Source organism: Molothrus ater, chromosome 16 (genome assembly GCF_012460135.2).
Source record: "Molothrus ater isolate BHLD 08-10-18 breed brown headed cowbird chromosome 16, BPBGC_Mater_1.1, whole genome shotgun sequence".
NCBI lineage: Eukaryota > Metazoa > Chordata > Aves > Passeriformes > Icteridae > Molothrus > Molothrus ater.
Window position 1 is genome coordinate 14,460,081 of NC_050493.2, and position 26,009 is coordinate 14,486,089.

Genomic DNA, 26,009 nt, shown 5'->3' on the forward strand with positions numbered 1-26,009 from the left:
GAGGCACAGGGGCTCTGGGGAGACCGAGGGGGGCTGGATCCTTGATCTGCTCCCTGTGCCCCACAGTTTGAGGGCTGGACCCCCATCCCTGTCCCCGTGTGATGCAGCTGGGGACGCTCAGTGGGGCTGGACCTGGACCCCAGTCCCTGTCTCAGTGTGATTCCAGCAGGGATCCCGAAGGGGCTGGACCTGGGCCCCCCTCCCCGTGCGATCCCCGGGAGGTTCCGTGCTGGAGCTCCGCGGGCGTGGGGGCGGCGGCGCCGGGACCCCGCGGGTCCCACCGGGCACCCGGAGCCCCGGGAGGCGGTGCCGCCCCCGAGCTCCCCCCGAAGCCCCCCCAGAGCCCCCTCCCGTCGGGGCCCGGCGCTGGCAGGAGGCGGCTCCGCCGCAGACGCCGCTCGGTCACCGCCGCGTTCACCTCGCGGAGCCGGGGCTGCCCGAGACACCGGGAACAACGGGAACAGCGGGAACAGCGGGAACAACGGGACACCGGGAATACCGGGAACAACGGGAATACTGGGAACAACGGGACACCGGGAACAGCGGGAACAACGGGACACCGGGAACAACGGGAACAGCGGGAACACGGGGGCTGCCAGAAACACCGGCGCTGCCGAGGCTGCCGGGAACCCGGGAGCAGCGGGACACCGAGAGCAGCGGGACACCGAGAGCAGCGGGACACCGGGAACAGCGGGACACCGGGAACAGCGGGACACCGGGATTGCCGGTCCCGCGGAGCCGGGTAAGCGGGCGGAGGGAGCGGCGGAGCCCCGGGACCCCCGGAGGCACTGAGCGGGACCGGCTGGGAACCCTCGTGGGGGACAAACCGGGAGGTCCGAGCTGTTGGGGGGACCGGGCTGGGAGCGATGGGAGCCCCGGGGGTGGCGGAGCTGCTCCTGCCCCGAGCCCCGGCCAGGCTGGGAGGGGTCTGGGCCAGCGGGACCGGGCGGGACGTGCTGGGGCACAGCTGGAATGGGGGTCCCAGCCCGGCCGGGGATGGGGGCCCAGGGGACCCCAGAGAGGTCTCGCTGCCCCCTGTCCCTGCAGCCCCTTCCCGGCTCACCCAGGGGTGAACTGGGGTGGCACTGGGGCTGTCACGGTGCCGATTGCTCCCCTCGGGGCTGGCAGCGGTGGGTGGAAGCTGAGCAGGCTCATCCAGACGTGAGATCCATTTACACCCTGGCGGCTCCGCCTGGCACTCCCCGAGGTTTTGGCTCCATCAGGGAACTGACCCGGGGCTGTGGCAGCCCAGGACATGCCCAGGACCTTCTCCTCTGCTGGCTTGGGGAGCAAATCTCTGCCTCCACCGGCTGTGGGTGCTCGCAGAGCCGAGCCGCCCCCGTTCCTCCTCCTCTCCCCAGGATCGGCGTTCCCGGCCCAGTTTGAGACGCGCCCCGGCACTGGGAGCACCGGTCAGGCTGGGAGCGGCCATGAGGGACTCGCCTGGAGCTGGATCCCTGCGGAGCCTCGTCCAGCTCGCCTGGCTGTGCCTCTTCTCCTCCGTGCCGGTGAGGGCCGGGCTGGGGCCGGGGCAGCGGGGCTGGCACTGCCGGGCTCTGAGCCCCGCGGGGCGGCTCCATCCCGGCTCCTGCCCGGCTCCTGCCCGGCCCCGGGCTCGGGCAGCGCTTCCCGGGGGCGGTCAGGGCGCTGCAGGCTCTGACCCAGCTCCGGGCTTGCAGCACGGTGGGGCCAAAGTGCTGGAGAAGACCTTCGAGGAGTGGCTGCGGTACCGTGACGAGTGCCTGCGGAGGATGGCGAGCGAGCCCTACCCGGCAGGTACCGGCCGTGCCAGCCCGGGGCGCACAGAGCCAGGGCTGGGGCTCATCTCTCTCCAGCGTCCCCTGCTCCGGTCACCCAAGGGACTGACAAGGACCTCCACATGTCAGATGGGGAGCCAGGGCTGGCTGTCCTGGGGGGCTGAGCTGGTGTGGAGCACACGGGCCCGTTTCAGGGTGGCATCAGCCCCCTCGGAAGTGCTGGGATAGCAGGGCTCGCTGTGTCTGTGCCACCAATCCGGCACTGAGCATTGGCTTTCCCTGTCCCTGTCCCCGCCCTTGGAAGGGCTGTTCTGTAACAGGACATTTGACATGTACGCCTGCTGGCCCGACGGGAGCCCCGGCACCGCCGTCAACGTCTCCTGCCCCTTCTACCTGCCCTGGTTTGAGAAAGGTGAGGATGCCCTCCTGCCATCCCCGAGCTGGAAGCCAGGGCTGAACCCTTCTGCGGCTGGAGAGGCTCTCAGGGCTCCCCTCCCTTCCCCTGACAGGGGCAGAGGGACCCATGAACAGACCTGGGGTGAGGGGACGCGGGGGACTCCGAGCAGAGCCAGCTCTGCCCATGGCTGCCCTGGAGCAGGGCGCTGAGCAGGGGCAGATCCCTCATCCCTGGAGAGGGGCTTGGGGGAGCCTGGGGAACTGTGCCGGTGCTTGGTGTCCGCAGTGAAACACGGGCTGGTGAGCCGCAGGTGTGGCACCGACGGCCAGTGGGTGACAGTGAACGGCAGCCAGCCCTGGAGGGACTACTCGCAGTGCGAGGATGAGCTGGAGGTCACTGCTGAGGAGGTGGGACCTGGCTGGGACCGCGGGGATGGCCAGGGCAGCCTGGCCGGGGGTGGACACGCACCCAGCCGGGCTCCCTGGCGCTGTGCTCCCCTGCAGGAAGGCGCCCGCCGGCTCATGGTCAGCTTCAAGGTGCTCTACACCGTGGGCTACTCGCTGTCGCTGCTCACCCTCATCTCTGCCCTGCTCGTCCTCACCGCCTGCAGGTAGGACACGGCCCTGCCCCTGCTCCCTCCCCGCATGCCGGCCCCGCCTGACCCCGCTCCTGCAGGAACCTGCGCTGCACCAGGAATTACATCCACGCCAACCTGTTCGCCTCCTTCGGGCTGCGCGCCACCTCGGTGATGGTGAAGGACGCGCTGCTGGAGCGGCGCTGGGGCGTGGAGCTGGTGCAGGTGGCGGACTGGGAGGCTCTGCTGAGCCACGAGGCGAGTGCTGGGCTGGGGACAGTGTGGGACCCTCACCCAGGGCAGGGCTGGGGGGGGCCGGTGCCTGTGCAGCCCCAGATTCCCGCTGGGTGAGCTCTGGGGTGCCAGCGGTGCCCATGTGTCACTATAGGACACGAAACAGCACGAACGCACACACTGCTGCTCGAAAGGTGAAGAAAAGGGAAATTTATTCCCTGATTCTAACATTTACAGTTTTCTAAAAGTGCCAGTGGATTGGAGGGTGAAAGTGCCACCTCTCCAATGACACTGGACAAACTAACTAATTTATTAAATTTTTCTTCTTCTATAAAAGAATGCAAACCAATAAGTTATTTACAGAAAGCGTGTGAGGAAGTTCGTTACAAGAATATAAACATCAGATGGCTTAGAAAATCTTAAAAAATCAGGGTGACAGCCATGCAGCTGATGGATGAAGTCTTGGGGTGCCTGTGCATGGTCCTGGGGTGCCCATCCACACAGTGGGCACGCTTTTGGAGTGCCTGTGCTGCCCATGACCCAGTGGGTGAACTCTTGGGACACCTGTGCACCCGCTGGGTGAGCTCTGGGCCTGTGTGGCACCTGGGGAATGAACCCTTGGTGCCACTCATGCCCCTGCTGGGTGAGCTCTGGGGGTTCCTGTGCAGCCTCTGGGTGAGCCCACCATGGGGGAGCTCTCAGGGACCTTGGGGTGCCTGTGCAGCACCACCCCCCGTGGATGAGCTCCTGGGGTGCCTGTGCTGAGCCGTGGGTGGCTCTCCTGTGGCAGGCAGCGCTGGGGTGCCGTGCAGCGCAGGTGCTGATGCAGTACTGCATCCTGGCCAACCACTACTGGTTCCTGGTGGAAGCTGTCTACCTCTACAAGCTGCTCATCGGGGCCGTGTTCTCTGAGAAGAATTACTACAGGCTCTACCTCTACCTGGGCTGGGGTAGGGGCCCCCTGGGCGCGCTGCGGGGAGGGGACAGTGCCCGGTGTCACCTGGGGGCACCGCGGTCCCAACCATCCCAGGAGGGTGTGGGGTGGGGGCTCTGCCACCCCGGGGGTCCCCCCAGCACGGGAGTGGTTTCTCAGCTCAGGAGGGTGCTTGGTTTTACAGGGTTTGCTGTGTGACTTGCAGGGACCCCCGTGGTGTTCGTGGTGCCCTGGATGGCCGCCAAGTACCTGAAGGAGAACGTGGAGTGAGTGGGGGTGAATGGACAGGGATGGATGGATGGATGGGGGATGGATGGATGGATGGATGGATGGATGGATGATGGATGGATGGATGGATGGATGATGGATAGATGGATGGATGATGGATGGATGGATGGATGGATGGATGGATGGATGGATGGATGGGTGGATGGATGGATGGATGGATGATGGATAGATGATGGATGGATGGGGGATGGATGGATGGATGGATGGATGGAGGGATGGATAGATGGATGGATGATGGATGGATGGATGATGGATGGATGGATGGATGGATGATGGATGGATGGATGGATGATGGATGGATGGATGTATGATGGATGGATGGATGGATGGATGGATGGATGGATGGATGGATGGATGGATGGACGGATGGATGGATGGATGGGGGTCTTGCTGGGATGCTCAGAGGCTGCTGAGGGTCCCTGAGCCCCCTGGCTGGGGCTGGAAAGCTCTTGGGTCATGCTGCCCCCAGCCCAGGGTGACGGTGCTGTCTCTCCTCCCCGGCAGGTGCTGGGCCCTGAATGAGAACATGGCTTACTGGTGGATCATCCGCATCCCCATCCTGCTCGCCTCCCTGGTAGGGAACAGCTGCCAGCCCCGGGTCTGTTTGGACAGCAGCAGCTCAGCCCCTGGCTCCCTGCGAAGCTTCCAGCAGAGGCCAGGAGGGAGAGCTGGCCTGCAAGGACCAGCCAAATGCACAGGGGGTTCAGCAGCTTGTTGGGCCCTGGTTCTGGGGGTTCATGAAGGAAGCTGGGGTGCTGAACTCCAGGGAAAGGGGCTGGGGGTAGCTCCTGCTGCTTCGTAGCCAGGATTTTGGGATGGCAGGAGGGGAGGAAGGGCGGCAGCAGCCTCGGCAGCACAGGGGTGCCATCTCCTGCTGGGTGAGTGTCACAGCCAGGGCGGGGGTGCTGGGCTCTGTGTGCCCCTGCCCTGTCTCCCCTCCCAGATCAACCTGCTCATCTTCATGCGGATCCTCAAGGTGATCCTGGCCAAGCTCCGGGCCAACCAGAAGGGCTACGCCGACTACAAGCTGAGGTGGGCCGGGAGTGGGGTGGGGACACTCTGGGCTACCGGGATAACGCCCCCTCCACACCCCCTACCCTCCCCACGCCTCTCTTCCACCTTGCACATCCTTCAACGACCGCCCTGGGATTAACTGGGAGTTTGACTGTCCCCTTACTGTCCCCCAGGCTGGCCAAAGCCACGCTGACCCTCATCCCCCTCTTCGGGATCCATGAGGTCGTTTTCATCTTCGCCACGGACGAGCAAACCACGGGCATCCTGCGCTACGTCAAGGTGTTCTTCACCCTCTTCCTCAACTCCTTCCAGGTGAGGTGGGAGTGAAACAAATCCTTGTTCTGGGCACACCACGGAGCAGAGGTCAGGGGCTCCCTCTCTGAACTTGCTCTCCTGCGGTGCTTCCATGGGAAGGGTGGCACTGCCTCTGCCCTTGAGAGCGTGCTGCTGCCTCCTGTGCTCTCTGGGCAGGGCTGCCATGGGGACCCCAGCCCTAAAAACAATCAGGAGTGGCCTGGGGGGAGCCTTAAGCTCATCCCAGCCCCAGGAGAGGGACAGCAAGGAGGGGGCTCACTGCTGGCTCTCCCTGCAGGGCTTCCTGGTGGCTGTGCTGTACTGCTTTGCCAACAAGGAGGTAACATCCCTGGCCCCGTCCTTTTCCCTGTCCTGGCACCTCCTGCCCGGCTTCCCCACCCTGTGCCTGCAGGGAGGGCACAGCCATGGATAAGCCCCTTCTCCCTCCCCTCCATGGCAGGTGAAGTCCGAGATGAAGAAGAAGTGGCAGCTCTGGAAGCTCGACCACCCGGTGCTCTGCTGTGCCCAGTGAGGTGGTGACCAGCCAGGGTAGAGGGGCTGCTGGTCACAATGGCCACAGGGCCTGGCTGCAGGGCAGGAGGCTGCAGAAGCTGTGCTGGGCAGTGCCCACCTGGGATGGCCAGGCTGGGACGGGTGTCTGGCTGTGCCACACTGGAGCTGCTGGAAGGGACATCCCTGCTGTGACCCGAGTGGGAGGTGGCACCCCAGGCTCTCACCAGGCATTGCTGTGTGGGCAGCCCTGCTGCTTCTCGCCCTGCCTGAGCACCTGCAGAGCCTGGCAGCCTCCCCCAGGACACCTCCCACACAGGGAACCCGTGAGACACCCACAGCCCCCTGGGCACCTGTGGGAGGGATCACAACAGGCAGGGGCAGCCTGGTCCTGCAGTGGCAATGGGAGATGCTGCCACACCACAGCCAGGGCTTCCCTGTCCCCGTGTCCCAGCCCAGGACCATCTCAGCAGGCATCCACAGCCACCCTGTAAAGCTCTGCACAGCGAGGGGCTGCTCCTGCTCCCACCCTCATCACCGACACAGAACAGCAGCTCCCATCCCCTCCTCGCTGCTCTCCAGCTGCACAGACCCCTGGTGCCTCCTGCATGGGCAGAGCCAAGGATGGAGCCCCAAAACCATTTGGGAGTGAAGGATTTGAGAGCAGCAACTCACTGGGGCAGAGCCCAACCTCCCCCATGCCAGGTTCAGCATCCAGGCCAGCCTCCTCTGCTTTGTGCAGGGAAAGCTGGATTGCCAGCCTGGCAGGAGCTCAGGCACCAAAGGCTCAAATCCTGGGAGTTTGCTTTCCAGTGGGGTGCCAAAGCATCCTCCCCCCCTGGCCAAGCAGGCTGTGGCTCCCAGGAAGCCCAGGAGGAAGGGAAGCAGCTGAGGTGGTGTGGTTTGAGCAGGGCTGCACCTGTCCTGGAGCAGCTGGAGACACCCCCAGCGCCCTGCTCTGGCCCACGGGAGCAGCACAGACACTGCCAGAGCTCGTTCCCACCACATTCCTTCCTTTGCCATGCACAAGTCCCCTCCAGGAGGAGGAAGCAGCTGGGAGCTCAAGGAGATGCCCATGGACACAGGAGGTTCTCCAGGCCCTGCCCCTTCCCCGAGGGGCTGGGGGAGCCTCTCCCAGTGCCTCAGGGAGGAGCTGCCTCGAGCACACAAAGCAAAGAGGCTGCACCAGCCTGGAGTCACGTCCTGGATCGATGGAACCCCCACGAGACCAATTTACACATTAACTCTCTTTTCAGATGTAAATAAATATTTATTTTTCAAAAAGCAGAGCCTGCTGCTTCTGTCTGCTGCAGGGGAGGGAAGGGACTGGTGGGCACAGAGAGCTGAATCTCAGAATGGACTGGGGGGTGGGGGGGAAAGAGCCTTAAAACCCATTCCATCCTGTCCCTGCCATGGGCAGGGACACCTCCCACTGTCCCAGGCTGCTCCAAGCCCTGCCCAGCCTGGCCTTGGGCACTGCCAGGGATCCAGGGGCAGCCCCAGCTGCTCTGGGCACCCTGTGCCAGGGCCTGCCCACCCTCCCAGGGAACAATTCCTAATTCCCAATATCCCATTCAGCCCTGCCCTCTGGCAGTGGGAGCCATTCCCTGTGTCCTGTCCCTCCATGCCTTGTCCCCAGTCCCTCTGCAGCTCTCCTGGAGCCCCTTTAGGCCCTGGAAGAGGCTCTGAGGTGTCCCTGGAGCCTTCTCCTCTCCAGGTGAACAGGGGAGGCAGCTCCCTGAGCCTGGCTCCAGCCCTTGGCTTGGAGTAGCTCAGTGGCTCCTCTGGATTCCCACATGGTGCAGGCAGGCAGGGCTGGGCTCTCAGGGCTCAGGCAGCCCCAGCCCGCTAAGCCTGCAACCTCCTGGCAGCGATGGCTGGAAAAGCCTGTGTGCATTCCTGAGTGCCCTGCAATAACAAATCAGGAACTTATTCAGGATTCTCCAGAGATACCCACACACCACACACAGGCTTCTCAGCTTTTATTCATTTATCCAAATCAGCAAATGCTGTTTTTTCCATGGACAGCTCACCTTAGGGTAGCACCAGACTCCTGCTGCCTGCACAGCCACCCTAGCTGCAAGGAATGCTGCTTCACATCCTGCAGTTAAGGGATGCCTCCTCAGGGATGTTCTATTATCAAAGATCCCCTCCCTGCTGGGCCCTTGGGTGCTCTCACACCCCTTTGTTGAAGCCTTTACACCTGCAGCACCTGTTTGGGGCCTTTTTCCTTCACACACACACACTGCCACCTCTCCCTCCTTTCCCCAGGCATTCTCATCTATTGGATAGATCCTATTAATGCCCCAAACCTCCTTGATTCCAGCCTCAGACTTAGCAAAGCAAGCCCCAAATCCCTCTAGTCACCTTCCAGCCACTGTTCTGCACAGCCCCCCATGCTGAGGGCACTGCTGAGCCAGGGTTTTTCCCTGAGGAGTTTTTTTTGGGGGAGGGGGTTTGCCTTGAGTACAGGGGAAACAGCACTAACACCCCCATATTACTGCAGCCAGAGGCACCACCAAGGCTAGGGAGAGAGCCTGGAACTCCCCAGTGACAGGGAATGAGAGACAAACCCTGAACACCCCTCCCAGCACAGCCTCAGCCCTCTGAGGAGTTTCTAGGGGTGCTGCATGAGGACAATTCCATCCCCCTCATCCAAACTCCTCAGGGTGAAGCTCCTGCAGCCTCACCCTGCAGCTGGCACTCAGTGCCCACGTGCTCCATGGTGCTTGCTCAAGATGAAAAAACAGCGCCCTGTGCTGAGGGTGGGAGGTCAGCATGGGCAGGAAGCAGCACCCAGAGGGGGGGACACTGCCAGGCACATGGGGGCACAGCTGAGAGGGCCATACCTGCCTGGGGCCAGGAAGCACAGACACTGCAGGCAGGCCAGTTGTCACCCCTGCCTGAAGGGACTCAGGCAGCTCATCAGAAGACGGAGCTGGATGGGTTTTTATATTTGGGATCTGTGCCCAAAGTCCAAATAGCAGAAGGAACACACAGTTCCATCCTCCTCCCAAAGGGACTTATCGTGATTCACCAAGGTCATCACTCATAGACTTCAGATTTTGATTGTTGTGTTTTTCCCCCTTAGAGGATTCAGGAATAAATGGGAACACAGAGTCATTGGAAACCACTCTACACCAAAGTCCCTGGCACCTTCACCCACTCCCAGGGACAGGCCTGTCCTTGGCAATGCCCACCCACAAATGCTCTGGCAGAACTCTTTCCCAGCACTAAAGCCTGCACATCAAAGGCAGGCAGGGGTGAGGAGCAAAGCCTGGCACCACAGCTCTGTCTGGGCTGTGGTTCCTTTGCCCACTCCCATGGGGCACAGAGCTATCCCTGTTCCTGCTCTGCTGCCTGGGCACTTCCCTGCTTGCCAGAGGCAGGGGAAGCTCAGCAGTCCCAGCTCTCCCTTCTCTCTCTCCTGTCTTTCCAAGGGATCCCTGCCATGCTGGGATCTTGGCACACCAGGCCAATCACCTCTGCCATAGAGCACTGACCACAAAGCCAAGTTCTTGGGGATGGAGTAACAGTGATGTCCTGCTTCTGGCCAGGACAGGGTTCATTTCTGCAGGACCAGGACCTCTCCTGTACACTTTTGTTATTACTGTTACTGTTCCTTATCTCAGTGCTGTTTCCAGTAAAATGCTTTTATTTCTACCAGTGATCTTCAACTTTTGTGCCTCCAGTTCTCCTCTCCATCCCACCCCAGGGGAGAGGAGGTGAGGAGGGGGAGTGGGTGAGTTGGGAGTGTTTCAGTGAATGCCATTCCTAAACCACCAACGTGATCACACCCAGCCCTGAGGAGAGCAAGAACCCAAAGTGAACCAAAGTGGGCTGGTTGGAGGAACAGGCTTTGAAGCCCAGATCTGGGGTGGCAGTAGAGCAGACACTCCAACTAGGAACAGGGCTGCAGTTTGAACTCCACTGCAGCTCAAAGAGCCAAACATCACAAACTCCACTCCCTTCACCCCTCCACAACAAACTGCCTTTTTTATGGCCTCAGATCCATTCTCTGGGCCAATCCCCATGGCACAGGAGGAGCCAGGGACACGTTTCAGAGGCCCTGGGGAGCTTGGGATACAGGAAAGGATAATGAATTGATTGCTGTGTGCAACTGTCACCTTTCTACCACCACCCAGACCTGAACAACAAGGGCTGCACAAAGCTTAAGGCAGACAAAACTTCTAGGCTTGGAGCTTCTCCTCCAAACCTAAACCTTTCAAACAAAGATCCTGGGAGCCTTGAGTCAGGCCCCAAGAGCAGCTGGTTGTTGTCCTCTGCTGTCCCTCGTCCTCCCAGCTGTGTTCTCTGGTGGCCATGGCCTCCTCGGTGCCCTGCAGGCTGCGGTGGCCCTTGGCAGAGGCCCCGTGCTCCCTCTCCCAGGCACACTCAGCTTCCGGGTGGAACGGTCACCCGACGTCAGAATTCCTGCAGCCACCAGGAGAAAGGGACAGTCACCGTCTGCTGGGACACAGGGACAAGGGGGCTACAGATTTTCCAAAGGGAGAACCAAGCAGAGGGCACCCAAGGATGAGAGTGCAGCCCTGGTGTTTGGGCTCCGAGCGAGCTCTGGGCACATGGCAGTGAGGGACGGTGTCCCCTCAGTGCCACAGCCTGGGACAGGGCAGGGCAGCTGTTCCCACTCACCCTCCTGGCTTGGTTATGGCTTTGGCCAGCTCTGCCCGCTCTGCCCCAGGGCTTGGAGCCTTTGGAGGTTTTGAGTCACAGTCTGCAGAGCTTTTCCTGAGGACAAACCAAAGGGAAAAAGGAGCATTAGGAAGGGGCCAGGAAGCAGGAAAGAACAGGCTGCTCTCAGCCACTGCTGTGCTGCTCCTGCTCTGAGAACAGGGGTGTCTCTACTGTCTGCAAGCTGCTGGGACAATTTCCTGTCACCAGGAGAACAGGACACAGGATTAGGGAGTCACTTCCCCAGCAGCTCTCATCAGCGAGCAGAAGATGCAGAGACCACCCCCCACCTCCCAACCTGGACCTGCCACCAGGGGATGATGCAGAGCCCAAGATCTGCAGCAAGAACAGCACCAACTCCAGAGCCTGGAGACTTCCCTGAACAAGCAGAGATTCTCCCAACAACAACTCCAAACCACCAAACCCCACCCAGCCATGCCTTCCCCACAGCACAACAGCCCCTCCACATGCCCAGAGTCCTTCCCAGCTTACCCATCTCTCCCACACACTCCTCCAGCACAGCTGACAGCTCAGGCAAGCTCAGGGATTTCAGGGAAGGTGGCCACCCTTCCAGCACTGCAAGGACAGGGACACAGTTAATCCATCTGCAGCTCTCTAGGACAGAGCACATAAGGGGCTGGTGCTGCTGGGAAGCATCCCCAGCCAAAGAGATTCCAGTTAGGGCTTCTGAATCACATAGGAAGAGAGCTGGAGCTGCCTGTGCCAAACTGAGGGGTTTTCTGCCAATTCTACCACTTAGGAATTTACGTTTTTAGACTGCCTGGGTTGTTTATTAAGAGATTCTCAAAGGGATTAAGTGTAATGGACAGAAATCAATGGACAGGATCTCTGCTTGTCTCACTTCTAAGACAGGAGCAAAGAACAGGTCACTAGGAACATGTCACAGGCAGCAAGATAAGAGAGTCCCAGAATCATGGAATGATTTAGGTTGGAAGGGACCATAAAGCCCATCCCATTCCACCCCCTGCCATGGATAGGGACATCTTTCACTAGACCAGGTTGCTCCAAGTTCCCTTCGACCTGGCCTTGAGCACTTCCAGGGATCATTTACCAGCTCTTAGGGATAAGGAGCTGCTGGGTCAGGCCTGCCCAGCTACAGAGGTTGTCCCATGGATCCAACAGCAAAATGCCCAAAACTGGGTTAGGGAACCAACCACCCCTTCTGGTTCAGACCCTGCTCCAGTGCACAGGGTGGTAACAAACCCAAGGTGCAGCCACAGGTCCCTGAAGCAGGGCTGTCACTGGGGCCTGTGCTACACCTCTGCATTTTGAGTCACGAATGCCTGCCAGACCCCAAAACTGGAAGTGGCCTTTTCTCAGCATCCTTGCTGAGAAACTCTGCAAGTTCCACTCCAAATACCCTGAGAACAAGAACTCAACTCACTCTAAGAGCCTGGCTGCTCATGCATTCCCAAATTCCAGCAAGGAAAGGCAAGCAGGGCTTTGCCCTGGGCTCACCTGGGCGCTCCCCAGGCCGCTCGCTCTCGCCGGTGCCGCGCTGCTCCCGCGTGTCCGGCGCTCCCTCGCCCGCCTGCTCCGGGGCCAGCCGGGACGACAGCTCTGCCTGGCAGCTCCTGCCAAAGCACACCCAGGCCATCAGCGGGACAGGGACAGCTGGCAGTGCCACTGCACGTCCTACAGCCTGCAGTACCTGCACGGGGTGCCCGGGCAGCGCCTCTAAGGCCCTGGGGTACAACCTGCTCCTTGCTGCTTCCTGCGAGGAGGAAGCAGTGCCTCAGCCCAAGCCTGGGGTGCTGGCACTGCTCAGCTCCCAGCCACTGCTCCCCATCTGCAGCCACAGCCAGCTCTGCACAGAGGAGCTGTGGGGGGACAAGACAAGGAGGGGCTGGGGTGAGCAGCAGGAAGCCCAAGCCAGGGGCTGTGTTGGTCTGTGGGAGAATGAGGCCCAATTCAAGGTTTCTAATGGGCAAAGGAAATGACCTCAGGAGAGGCATGAGGGGCACCCAGGTTCTCAGGCTGTCATCACCATCCCACCAATTCAAGCAGTTTATGTTCAGAGCATGGCAGGGCCCTTCTATAGCAGCCTCAGCTCCTCAGTCAGGGGGACAGGCCAGGCTCTGCCCCTTGCAGTGGGAATATTGCTCTGCTGAGCTACTGGATCCAACTTCAGCTCACCCTGTCTTGGAAGCCAGCAGACCACACTCACTCGGGCTAGGATCCATAAGCAGCATGCTTTATTCCACTTTCAGGGATGTCCCTATTGTATCACTGGTCAGAACAAGGTCAGTGATACAATGAGACAAGTCCAACTGGGGCCCAGAGAAAAGCACCACAAAAGCAGTAAAAGGAGTGTCAGGAAGTTAGTTAGATTATTCTGCCAGTTGTCACAGAGTTGCAAGAAAAATATTCTTCACTTGCAAGTTACTGCACATCCTTTGCCAGGGTATGGGGTAAAAACTCCTTTTTGTATTCAAAAAGGTCCTGGTCACCAAGTCTTACCCTGGGTAGGCACAGCCTCAGCCTTCTGGTTCCTTCTATTTGAAACAGGAGAACCCAGCACCCCCAAAAAGGCCACTTCCAGCTCAAGCATCTGACCAAAACTTCACGTGTGCTCCCATGGCTGTGGCTTTTCACTGGGGAAAGTCAGGCAGGATCCAAATGTGTTCAGGTGTCAGGTAAGCTCTCCTGCCTTACCCTGAGCATCACCTGTAAGGCGGCCAATATGGCCCCAAATCTCATTTCCCATCAGTCTCAGTGTCACTTCCTGGGAATGACTTACTTGATCTGATCCAGCAGGACTCCAGCATCCGTGGTGATGGCCTGAGCCTCTCTGAGCTGGCACTGGATGGCATTCCAGGTCTCATCCCGCTCCATCAAACAGCTCTCAGCCACTGCACGCAGCTTCTGCTCCTGGCACACCTGGCCCTTCATCACCTGCACCTCTTCACACCTCTGCAGAAAAGCACACTGGGGATCAGGCTGGGGGCACTGAGCATCTCTCAAGTCACTGCTATTTTAATGTCTCAGGCAGCCAGAATGTTCCTTTCCAGTGGGAAAGAAAGCTGGATGAAGCTTGTACAGTGAGTATAGGTTCTCTCCACACTAAGCCCAGCCCCACAGTTACAATTCCCCCTTCCTCTCTGTTTACAAAGTTACTTATGAGTCCAAATTTCCCAAAACAACACAAGTCTGTTCACCGATGACTGCACCATAAAAATGACACTGCTGGAAAATAGCAGGAATTTGATTCCTGCCCCTGGCTCCTATAGTTATCAGTTGGATGGGAAATAGACAAAGGAGCACCAAGGATGAGGAGTGGGTAAGTTCTACTTGTGCTGTTTGTACACCAAGCGTGTCCGCTCTAAGTTGTGGCTTGAGGTGAAGGAAAAACCACCAGAGGAACAACAAAACCACAGCACTGATGGCTTCTTGCAGGGCGTAGGGGCCTGAGGAGCTGGCAGCAGCCTCACCTTGTGCAGCTGGATGGCCAATTCCTGCATCTCCGCCTCCAGCCGGTCGGCATAGGCCAACTCCAGCGCGTCGCTGGGCGGGCGGGCGCTGCTGTGCCAGCGCGCGATGGCCGAGGTCATCTTCCTCTTGGGGCCAAACAGCCTGGGGGATGGAACCAACACGGGTCAAGCCCTGCACCCCCTGTCCCTGAGCACAACAGGACACCATGAGCACCTCTGCAGTGTCCTGGTCTTTTGAAGGTGCCTCCAGAAGCAGGAGCATGTAACAGCTGAGGACACGGGGATGTTAAAGTGTGGGAGGCAGCCAGAAGAGAGCAGCACTCCCCAGCTAAACATTCCTGACCAGGCTGGATGTGGTTTGTAGGGGATAGCTGGGACAGACAGGACAGGACAGACACTCACGTGATGCCTATTTCCTTCAGGTCACTCTCTGTGAGGGTCAGGAAGATCCGGAGATCCACATCTTGCTCCTCAAACACCTGCAGGTATTTCAGGCACCCAATCTCCTCAAGGAATGTTGCCAGGTCCTGCAGACCAGACAAAAGAAACTTAGTTACACCCTCTCAACAAAAGCATCACCATTCCTCCTAATTATAAATATTTGCTTCCTCATGCTGTTTTAACACCTTTCTGGGTTCCAGCAGCAACAACAACTTCTCATGGTTCCACAGTCACACACCAGGACTGGCCTCTGCTGCAGCCACACCTCTTCTAACAAGTGCAGAGCAGAATGACACAGAATCAGCTACCCCAGCCCACCCCACTGCCAAGTTTGACAGGCCTGAAGGGTCTAGGAAACCACTCCCAGCAACAGCAACATCTCAGCAAACAGCTCCTCTACAAGAAATTGCTGTTTCACAAGCATTTAAGTTTGGAACACAAAGTGTTTTGGTAACCGTGGAAAAGCCTCCCACACCTGGCACAGTGACAGAGGCTGCAGGACAGGTCTGTGCTTACCTGGGGCCCTGTGTAGGCTGGGGGCTCAGGAAGAACCAGGTGCTGGCAGCAGCCCCCAGCCCTCCCCAGGCACTGGCTCCACTGGCTGTCACTGTTGCTGTAGCGGGTCTTGCCCTTAAAGCTCTTGGCTTGTTTCCGACTCGGGGGACTGTTGGTGTGGTCAGAGTCCTGGAAAAGAAAAAAACCACCCACAGAATGGAAAGGATGATTGAGCAGAGATGGCAGGATCAGGGGGGCTGACAAGTGCAGGCTCCTTCAAGACCTAAAGGCCCTTTTGTACTGCAGCCCCAGAGCTGCCTTGACCCATGTGAGCTGTGAGTGACCTCCAACCTCTTCCCCTTCCTTGGTTTTCCTGTCCCTGGAAGAGCCTTTCCTCACCCATCCTGGTCCTACAGGCTCCCATGGCAGTAGAGTCTCCCATGGGTGAAAGCACTGCCCAAGCTGAAGGCAAAGAAAAGTAAATCTACCTCATTGCTTTCCAAGGAGCCTTCACTGCTGACTCCTGGGACTCTAATTAGGTATTCACTGCTGCTGCTGCTGCTGCTCCTGATGGTTCCCAAGCTGTTGCTGGACAAAGCACTATCCTCTGGAAAGGAACAGGAAAAAAAATAGTGAAGTACAACTTTGTTACAGGAAAAAAAATAGTGAAGTACAACTTTGTTACATTCTGGTTTAGTTACAATTACCAGCAAAACCTCCGGGAGGTGTAAAGGAAGGCGAGATTCAGAGAAAGGCTTCATGTGCAGCACTCAGGACACAAGATGACCCTGAGGCAGATTTCACATCTGATCCCCAGCACCCATCTTTCCCAAGTCTGTTTGCCACCAGAGACACTTCTGGAAACAGCCATACTCTGTCTTCTTCTCACCCCCCTTCAGACTATTTGTACAAACTGATGTAATTACCACACTGAGCTTTATCTTGTGTAGCTAAACCATCCCAGCCTTCCCTCAGGAGAGACATTCCAATCTCAGCATCTCAGTGGGACAGGAAGCCAAGGCCTGGACTCACAGCCAGGTGTGCACTGCATTTCTGAGACAGTGACTTACCCCTGCTGCTGCTGCTGTCCACGTCCAGGTCGTTGATCGGGGAGGTGACGTCCCTGTGCCGGATGACACCTGGCACACAGCTGCCATCGCTGCTGAAGGTGACATAGCCCTGAGGGGGCACCTGCTCTGTGTGCAACAGGAAGGGAGAACAGAGATTAGGATGCAAGCTAGTCAGGGAGGCTCCTGCAGAAAATGGAACCACTTCTGGATCTGAAAATAACTAAAACGAGAGACTGTGCTCACAACTGACAAGTGTCATTCTAAAAAGCACAGAGAGCACCTGAGAAAAGCAGGTTCCTGCAGTTCCCCCACATGACCCCAAAGCACATGAACTTCATTTACATGCTTACATTGAAAGAAAGTCAGAGAAAACACCTTATAGCAGAGATGTACCTTAAACAGCAGCTTCCAGCACTCCCTCACCTTGTTATATTCAAATTAGAAAGGAGAGAAAGAGCTGCTTAGGAGAGCAGCCCTGCAGAACCAACACCCCTGCAGCTGTGCTAAAACACCAGGAGAATCCCACTGGCATTTAAACTGACAGAGTCATTCCAATACAGCCTGGGGGATAACACAGACTTGTGTTAAAGAGAATGAACTGAGCTTTGAACATGCTTCCGAATCCATAATCTTGGTTATTCCAGGCAACAAGTCTGAGAAATACCTATGACAGACAGTAAAACAAACCTCCTGGCACTGCATCAGGATGTCTAACTGGGATCATCTTTCTCTTGGTCTATTGCAAAGGTTTTGCAATTTCATTTTTAGAAGAATTTCAAGCATCAGGGAAGGCAAAACTCACAAGTTCACTCTTATGATCAATGATTTCTCAACCACTGTGAGCACCTCCCTGTCATCAGCTTCAGAAGGGGTCTCAAACTTTTGAGCCTGCCTAAAAAGGGAAACTGAACTGTTCTCAAGAGTCAGGGGAACAGCAGTTGAGAGCAGAAAAGTATCCCACTCATCAATATCCAGCCTTGACAAAAGAGTTCAGGGGGTTTTCTTTCTAACCCAGACACTGGACAGTGAACACCTTCATACAAAGCTATCTTTGTCCTCTATGAACCCCACATGAATCCCAACAAATCAAAAACAGACAGCAGGAACAGCTGCAGTGCATTTGAGGTCTCAGGGGACTGTCCCTCAGGCTCCCAACTCTCCTCACCATAGCAAGACTGCTTCCTTCCCCCAAGGCCAATTGCTGTGATCTTGGCCAAGGCCTGGGGCCCCTCATGGATGCTGGGACCCTTGGTCCTACGTGCAGGTCTCTGTCTCTGGGGAGCAGAACATGATTCATCTGAAGAACTCAGCTCCTCATAGTTGCCTGTAGTTCAAACAGAGGTTGTTAATAGCACAGGAAGTCATTTGCCTGTTTTACTTGCTACTGGTCCTATAAGTGCAGTGGAAAGAAAAAGAGAAATGTTAAAGAGTGAGGGTGGAACAGCTAACCTAGGTCAGAAAGGGGCCAGCAGACAAGAGTTGTTGGATTCATGCCTCTTTCATCCTCAGAAATGCTGGAATTTCCAGGACAGACCAGGTAGCACTACCCCATCTACACAGTATAACACACTTCCAGACTATCAAACACCTCACTTCAGGTTCATCTTAAAATGAACAAGGTCAAACATCTGTTACCTGGACCCCTGCAGAAGACCTTGGGCACTGGGGCTGCATGCAAATCTATCAGCCCCACAATCTTGGTGTGGCCATACTTCATGGCCAGGGTCCGTGCTGTGGCTCCAGTGTTATCTCTGACATCTGCCTTCACTCCCTGCAGAAAAAAACACCTGGTTAAGTGCACATGGCAGAGGGCAGTGTAAAAAGTATATATGTATATCAAAAAACCACCAAAATTGTCTTAGCTCCTCCAGCAGCAATACAGGCTCACCTTTGACAGACAGCTCAAGCTGCACTAACACCCTGAATGCCTTTCTAGTTATCTCCAATTCCTGAATGCCAAATAGCCCAGGGCTCTTGTGCACTGCCACTGGGAACAGGTTTGTTTGATCTGAAGTGTTTTGCATTGCTGCCTCCTTCTGGCAGTAAGCTGGACCAGTCAAATGGGATTTAAACCAAACTGTGTAAGAGCCCTGCATGCTCATGAGCTTTTGGATGCAGATGTCCAGTAGCCTGAGCATGCAAGCCTGTAAACACAATAGAAAAATTACAGCTTCAGTTGTTTTCTAATTCAGTCATTATTCAGTTACATCTGGACAGTCAGACCTCACTCCTATTCCTACAAGGCCAGTGTAAATTCATGGTATCAGCCTGCAGAAAGCAGATACTTTGAAAACAGTCCTGAAAGTCTGGGACTTCAGAGGTGACTGTCATCAAGGAGCAAACATAACACTGTCAACAAAAAGCACAGTGTCAAATCTGTGGTAGTTCCTCTGAGGGCTGGAACCAGACTTTCAGCTACCCAGAGAACCGTCAGGACACTTACATGATTGAGAAGGTACTGAACAATTATCTCATGGCCAGAAGCAGCTGCTTCCATCAGAGGAGTGTATCCATACACTGGCTCCCTGGGGAGAGAACACACACATGGACAGGTATAACACCTCATGCTTTGCCACTCTCTAACAGAGCATTCCCACCCCTCAACCTTTGCTGATCACAGACTCTATGATGTACTGGCTGTCCTGTTGTAGAATTGATTCTCTGTAGAGATTCAGTGCTCTTAAACTGGCTGCACAGCAACAGATTACTCTTCCAGCTGCACATCTGCCTTTAAGAGCCCAAATCACTTTTGCAGGAGCTAATAAAGTAAGAATCTCTTGTTGCCCTCAGGCAATTCCACGTGCATAAATGTGTGCTGGTCCCAAGGCATAGGAATGCAGGGCACACTTCAAAAACCAACCTGAACTCTGAGTATATAAAAAAAATCAATAAAAAGACTTATGAAGTGCACTTGAGTTCAGAAGGTGTCAGTGTTCAGCTGATAATTAAACAAGCAGTAAATCTAATTTAATAAACAGTGACAACATGGGCAGACTTCAATTCAGTCTGCAGGTCACCTGTCCCTGTATTAGTTGTGCCACATCCTGAGGTACAGGGGGAAGACAAAAGCAGGTGTCTGTTGGAGTGTGTTCATCTGCCACCTGTTGCTTTCATACTGAATGACAAATGACAATGAAATTATTGCCAGCCAGGAGTCTATGTACATGGAACTCTAATCATAGTTCTGTTATTTCTGAGGCCTGCCTTTTACAGCTTTCCCAAAACCCTCTGATTTTAAGGATTCCCACATGAAATGACAGATTCCTCCTTACTTGCAGTTGGCATTTGCCCCATTCTCCAGTAAGAACTTGACCATCTGCTGGTGCCCAGCGCTGGTGCAGTGGAACAAGGCAGTCCAGCCATGGATGTCCTTCATCTCCAGCTCTGCCCCTTGCTGCAAGAGAACACACAATACTCCTTACTGCATCTGCTCAGGCTTTCAGCCAATGCCCTTTTAGGCTGGGACACCAGGAGTTTAAATTAAATCCCACCACAAAGCAGACCTCACACCAGAACACAGTGGCAGCTTGTGGATAATCCCACCCTGAGCATTTACAGCACATGCTGTGGCTGCACCTGTGTTTATGGGATACACACCTGTAGAAGGAAGTAAGCCACACTCTCATTGCCACAGCTGGAGGCCAGCATGAGGGGAGTCTGCCCTTCTGGGGTGGGGATGTTCACGTTCACTCCCGCTTCCAGCAGCAGGTGCACGATGTTGTCATGGCCAATGTAGGAAGCGTACATGAGTGGGGTCCAGCCCCCACAGTTCCTCTGGTTCAAATCCAGGTCTCCACTAAGGAACAGAGGAAAGAAATCACACGAACTACTGTGCTGGAGCTGTGAACCACAGCTGGCTTCTGCAAACTCTTGTTATCATCTAGCACTGAAGCCTGCATGGGAATTGCTACCAGCTCCAGCACAACCTCCCCCAGACTGCAGAATCACAGAATCTACTTTGGGGTAGAAGGGACCTTAAAGACCACCTCATTCCACCCCCTACTAAAACACTCAGGAGGTCAATTTTATCAGCAGATTTGCCTCTGGAAACTGTGCCAAGAACCCTTTGGGAATCCCAGTGATGTGCCCTTGTTGCCCCAACCAGTGAGGCATCGGTGCCAAGCACACCTGCCGCAGGTGGCACCGGCCGTGCCATTGGTGCCAAGCACACCTGCAGCAGGTGGCAGCCAGCTGTGCCATTGGTGCCAAGCACACCTGCAGCAGGTGGCAGCAGCCGTGCCATCGGTGCCAAGCACACCCGTGGCAGGTGGCACCGGCCGCGCCATCGGTGCCAAGCACACCCGCGGCAGGTGGCACCGGCCCTGCCATCGGTGCCGAGCACACCCGTGGCAGGTGGCACCGGCCGCGCCATCGGTGCCAAGCACACCCGCGGCAGGTGGCTCCGGCCGTGCCATCGGTGCCAAGCACACCCGCGGCAGGTGGCACCGGCCCTGCCATCGGTGCCAAGCACACCTGCAGCAGGTGGCACCGGCCCTGCCATCGGTGCCAAGCACACCCGTGGCAGGTGGCACCAGCCGTGCCATCGGTGCCAAGCACACCCGCGGCAGGTGGCACCGGCCGTGCCCAGCCCAGCCCCTCTCACCGCTGGATGCACTCCTGCACCACTTGGTACTGGCCGACGGAGGAGGCCGTGTGCAGGTCCAGGGGCACGTCCAGCTCCTCGCGGCACAGCACGGGCCCCACCCCGTGCCACATGGACAGGCTGCGGCTCAGCAGCTCCGACTCGCTGGCCTCGTCGCTCAGCTCCGACATCCTGCCCTGAGGAGCCAAAGCAGAGCACAGCACTCAGCTGCTGATCCCTGTTTTCCATACAGTTACAGCTCCATGCTGCCACAGGCTTGGAAGGTGAGGTGTGGGGCTTCAAATTCTTACCTCAATTTTGATTGACTCCTCAACCCAAAACAATAATTGCTGCTGAGAAGATTTTATTGGAAGTTTTCTCTTGCTGTAGAAAACTCTGGGATTCCAATACACTGGAAAAATAAAGGGCAACAATGCTAAAGCCTACATTTTTCAAATCTCATTTTAAGATTGCAGAAGCAGTGGCTTTATTTCCTGCCTGCCTAACCAAACATGCCTAAGGCAGCTTTGAATAACCTTGACAAGAGAAGACTAAACATCTATTTAAGACCTCAAGGTAGGCTTAGTGTTTTACAAAAGGATGTAACTCTTGCTCTGAATGTTTTATAATGCAGGGAGAGAATTAGGAATTCATGTCTCAGACATTCCTGGTCTTGTCCATCTGTCTTGCATTACAGGATGGTCCTGATTAAATTAAGACACAGTCATTAATAATGACAACTGCCCACGGCTCCCAAAACCACTCTGTCACCTGAAGAGGGTGCACCCTCCACTGTCACCAGGTTGTAAGCAGATTGTTTCTACCAGTTATTGTTTCAGCCCTTCAGAGGCAGCCAGCCCCATCTCAGTGAATCCTGAACATGCTGAAACACAGGGAGCAGCAGCACACCTACCCATTCATTATCCAAGCACACCCCCACTCCTGCAGACACATCTTAATTACAGAGCTCCTCCAGCTCCAGGACTGCCTGAAAGGTTTATCCCAGGCCCAGCCTTAGGGAGCAACTGCAGAGGAATCATTTGAACCTCGCACAGGAGAGCGTTCTTGTCTGGCACTCCATGAAGAGCTGCTCAGCACAGCTGCATCCAGCAGCTGGGGGCTTCAGCTGCAGCTCCAGGACACAGGATCCCAGAGTGGTTTGGTTGCAAGGGAGCACTGGGTGTCACCTCACCCAACCTCCCTGCTCAGGCAGGGTCCTCTGAGCACATTGCACAGGGCTGTGTCCAGGTGGGCTCTGACTATCTCCAGGGAGGGAGAGCCACAGCCTCTCTGGGCAGCTTGCTCCAGGTAATCCCACGGGAATTTTCCCTCTCTGTAGTCTCCCTGCCACCATACAGCACTCCTGGGGTTTGCCTGGTCCCTCTGCATAAGCTAAGTCAACATGAAGTCCTTCTTCCTGGTAACTTCTTACCAATTTAACTCCTTGGATTCATTCTGGGGTCAAGCAAATGCCAAATGAGGAATAGAAGAGAGCAGGAACAGGTTTTTCAGCAGCAGCTGCTCCTCAGATTGCCTCAGCTGTAACATTTCAAGACCATACTCCTGTTTTCTGAGCAACTGGGAGTCTTTGCCTTGCAAGCACCAGCCCCTTTTCTTGTACTATATAAAGAAAACTCCTTTCATTCCTACCTCTTCAGTCCCCACCTGGATCCTTTCTCTCCCACCCTCCTTTTGTTCCCCTCCTTCATTCTCAACTTGTTAAGACAACAAAAGCACCAGCTGGTAAGAAATTATTTCCCTTTAAAAATATCTGCACAAGGACCTACTTTGCCTGACAGCAGCAATTTGTAGTGCACTGGGCAGCCCAGAGGCCTCAGGCAGGAATAAGGGAAGGGCCTGAACACCTCACAATCAAATCACAGGGAGAGCTAAGTGGACTGAAGTGGATCATAAGGGGGAAAGTAGGAGTGTCCCACTAAAACAGATTAAAGCTGCCCCAGGGAGGCCAAAAGGCAGTGAAAGGAGGTAGAATCCAGGGCAGTTTGTAGAAGCACATTGAGGTGCAAGTGAAGCTCATTGTTCTCTACCCTCCTTGTTAATTGGGCACACTAATTACAAACCACTCAGGTGTTTGGTCTTTGTCAGAATCAGGCACTCTCAGGTACAAGTTACCAATGCAGCCTTGGTGAGGTGATCCAGAGTCACAGGACAGAACATCCAGGACCTTCAGCTTCCTACACCTCCCCTGTGCTCTGCCTACAAATTTGCTTTTTACTTTTTAAAGCTCTGAGATTTCCCCTCACACTGAACTTTAGCAGGTTGTCAGCTCTGCATGCACCTGAGGACAGCTGCTCACAACCTCCAGGACAACAAGAGTGATCAGAACCCTCAGGACTGAAATGACAAGACCTGAATGAAACAAAATTGGGGTTGTCTGGTGCAAAGAGGAGGAGCCTGGAGGGGACATGTGGCACGAGCATCCAATACACAATAATCCATCATATCATGGAATACCAGGATGGTTTGGGTTGGAAGGGACCTCAAAGCCCATTCAGTTCCACCCCCTTCCATGGGCAGGGACCCTTCCACTATCCCAGGTTGCTCCAAGTCCTGTCCAACCTGGCCCTGGACACTGCCAGGGATGCAGGGGCAGCCACAGCAGAACCTAAGAAGCTCAAGTCATTGCACAGAACATTTTAGATAAAGCCCACAAAAACCCCTGCAAAAGTAAACATGAGAGTACTGAGCAACACTGGGTTACCAAGAATAAATTTGCTAAAGATCTCCTGAACATTGACAGGCTGTTCCCCTGCCTTGGGACATAGTGACAAGTTCACATTTGTTAGAGGCCTCCCTCAGCTCTGCTTTCAGCTGGGAGAGAGTTCCTTGTCCTGCCAGCAGCTGGCACAGGCTGCTTTTGGATTCAGGATGAGCAGAATGCTGATAACACACTGATGCTTTGGTTGCTGCTATCCAGTGCTTACCCTAAACCAAGGACTTGAGCTTCCCATGCTCTGCTAGCAAGGAGGTGCCCATGAAGCTGGGGAGGCTGACCCAAACTGGCAGAGGGATATTCCATTGCACAGAGCATGGAATTCATGTACTCTCAGTATGTGAGCTGGGAGGGGCCAATCACAGCTTGGCCATGGAATGGGAATCAGCAGGTGCTGAGCAATCATGTTGCTTTTGAGTTTCTTTTGGGATTATTTTCTCATGATAATTATTATTATCATTATGTCTTACTTTGCTTCAATAATTAAATTGTTCTTACCTCAAGCCATGAGGTTTCTTACTTTCTTTTCTGATTCTCCTCCCCATCCCAGAGGGATGGAGCAGGGAAAAGCAGCAGCCTGGTGCTTGGTAACCAGGTGGGGTCAAGCCATGACACCTGTGAGGCTGCTGTTGTTGTTTTTATTAAATTGAATCCATCAGCACTCAGCTATTTATCAGGGTCAGAGCTCTGCAGTGCTGGGGCAGCAAACCCCACACTGCCCTGGATTTAGTTTGAGCAAATCTCAAACTAAATCCAGGGCAGAGAAAAAATAAACTTAGTATGAAAACTGACACAAAAAGCACTTTAGAGCCACACTACAATAAATGGGAGGTGATTTGAGAAGCAACCAGCCCCCAGCACAGAACAAAGGCAGCACTGCCTGTTAATCACCCTCAGCAGGCACTGCCCAATTCACTCTCTCACATCCCCTGCCACAAGCAGGGACATCCACACATGTCCTTCTGTCCCAAAATAGGGACACCCAGGACACCACAAGTGTGGAGGCTGCTGGGGGGTCCAACTGAGCCAGTAAACTGACAAGAGAGAGATATGGAATATCCTGAGTGGGAAGGGACCCCCAGGGATCACTCAGTCCCACCCCTGTTCCTGCACAGACCCCCCAACACTCCCACCCTGTGCCTGGGCACTGTCCAAGCTCTCCTGGAGCTCTGGCAGCCTCGGGGCTGTGCCCATTCCCTGGGGAGCCTGGGCAGTGCCAGCACCCTCTGGGGATGAACCTTTCCCAAAATCCAGCCTGACCTGCCCTGGCCCAGCTCCAGCCATTCCCTGTCCCAGAGATCAGAGCTGCCCTGGGGAGGAGCTGCAGCCCCCCTGAGCTCTGCCCTCAGTCTCCTTCTCCAGCTGAACAATCCAAGTGCCCTCAGCTGCTCCTCAGACCCCTCAGGTCCCTCCTCTGGACACTCTCCAACAGCTTTAGATCCTTCTGATATTGTGGTTGCCCTCAGGACTCAAGATGAGGCCCCACCAGGGCAGAGCAGAGCAGAGCAGAAACACACTCCCCTTCTGCTCTATTTCCACTAAACCAACAACAGCTTATCAGAGGGAGTAAAAAAAGCCTCGTTGCATTTCTTTTTAAGTGCAATTGTTACCAGCTCAGCCACAACAGGAATCAGAGCATCTCATTTTTGCAGTGTATCATCCTCAGCTAGCACAAATCACAGCTGCAGGAACCACACCAGGTTCATGAGGTGGGTGTGAAAAAACATTCCTGGATCCACAACACCCGAGTTCAATCCTACCCAAATCTGTTGAAAATACACAAAATACACCAAGCTCTTCATCTTTTAATGCTTGGACTAAATCACTTAAAGGTCCTTTCCAAGCTGAGTGATTCTACCCCGAGCCTGTCACTCTCAGGCACATTAAAGCACATCAAACAACCTCAGAAAAACGAGGTTAAGAGGCACAAAAGCACTTGAGCAGCCACATTAGGGAGCACAGTGCCCTGCCAGGGGCTGTGCCCGCCAAGGCAGCCGGACACGGCACCCGCAGGGCTCGGCCCGGGCTCGCTCCGGTCACACAGCAACGCACCTGAGGCGAACGGAGCGGCTGGAGCCGCCACAGCGGCCGCCACACGCCTGTTACCGAACATCGCACAGCGGAACGGCTCCGGGGCCGTTATCCCCACACCTGCCTCCCTCGCGGCCCTGCTAGCAGCGCGGCCTCAGCATCGCAGACTTCAGCGAGCGGGCAGGAACCGCTGCGGCCACGGGCACACCGAGTACGGGGAGTGCCCGGGGCCAGCCCCAGAGGTGAGTGCCACCCCTACTGCTGCTCCCGGCCGCTGTCCCGTCCCAGCCCCGCAGCTCCCTCACCTGCGCCCCGGTGAGCGCCGCCGCCGGAAGTAGTCCCGCCCGCGCAAGGCATGCCGGGAGCGTCCCCGCCCTCACGGGCCGCGGACTACAACACCCAAGAGCCCCCGCGGCGCCAAGCCAATGGGAGGAGCCCGTGTGAGGGGCGGGGCGAAGGGCAGCCAATGGGGTTGGGGCTGGCCGCGGGCGGTTGTAGCGAGCAGTCCCC

The 26,009-nt window shown here is 56.0% G+C and overlaps 2 protein-coding genes across 2 annotated transcripts; one reads left to right on the top strand and one right to left on the bottom strand.

Moving 5' to 3' along the window:
* The first annotated feature begins 250 nt into the window (after positions 1–250).
* LOC118692694 (glucagon receptor-like) lies at positions 251–7,291 on the top strand. Its single transcript, XM_054516521.1, has 14 exons — positions 251–742; positions 1,362–1,508; positions 1,680–1,776; positions 2,062–2,169; positions 2,440–2,561; positions 2,658–2,764; positions 2,830–2,990; positions 3,757–3,912; positions 4,102–4,162; positions 4,689–4,758; positions 5,128–5,216; positions 5,372–5,510; positions 5,791–5,832; positions 5,953–7,291. The coding sequence occupies exons 2-14, from the start codon at positions 1,431–1,433 to the stop codon at positions 6,022–6,024; spliced, it is 1,302 nt and encodes a 433-aa protein (XP_054372496.1). The 5' UTR covers positions 251–742; positions 1,362–1,430; the 3' UTR covers positions 6,025–7,291.
* Positions 7,292–7,967: 676 nt separating this feature from the next.
* On the bottom strand, positions 7,968–25,874 carry ANKS3 (ankyrin repeat and sterile alpha motif domain containing 3). Its single transcript, XM_036392700.1, has 18 exons — positions 25,805–25,874; positions 21,046–21,146; positions 20,756–20,931; positions 19,750–19,948; positions 19,425–19,546; positions 18,596–18,677; positions 17,788–17,923; positions 17,318–17,476; positions 16,153–16,278; positions 15,571–15,689; positions 15,104–15,271; positions 14,549–14,673; positions 14,147–14,288; positions 13,456–13,628; positions 12,174–12,289; positions 11,187–11,270; positions 10,656–10,751; positions 7,968–10,436 (listed from the first exon to the last, which is right to left on the bottom strand). The coding sequence occupies exons 1-17, from the start codon at positions 25,854–25,856 to the stop codon at positions 10,669–10,671; spliced, it is 2,163 nt and encodes a 720-aa protein (XP_036248593.1). The 5' UTR covers positions 25,857–25,874; the 3' UTR covers positions 7,968–10,436; positions 10,656–10,668.
* Between the last annotated feature and the right edge of the window lie 135 nt (positions 25,875–26,009).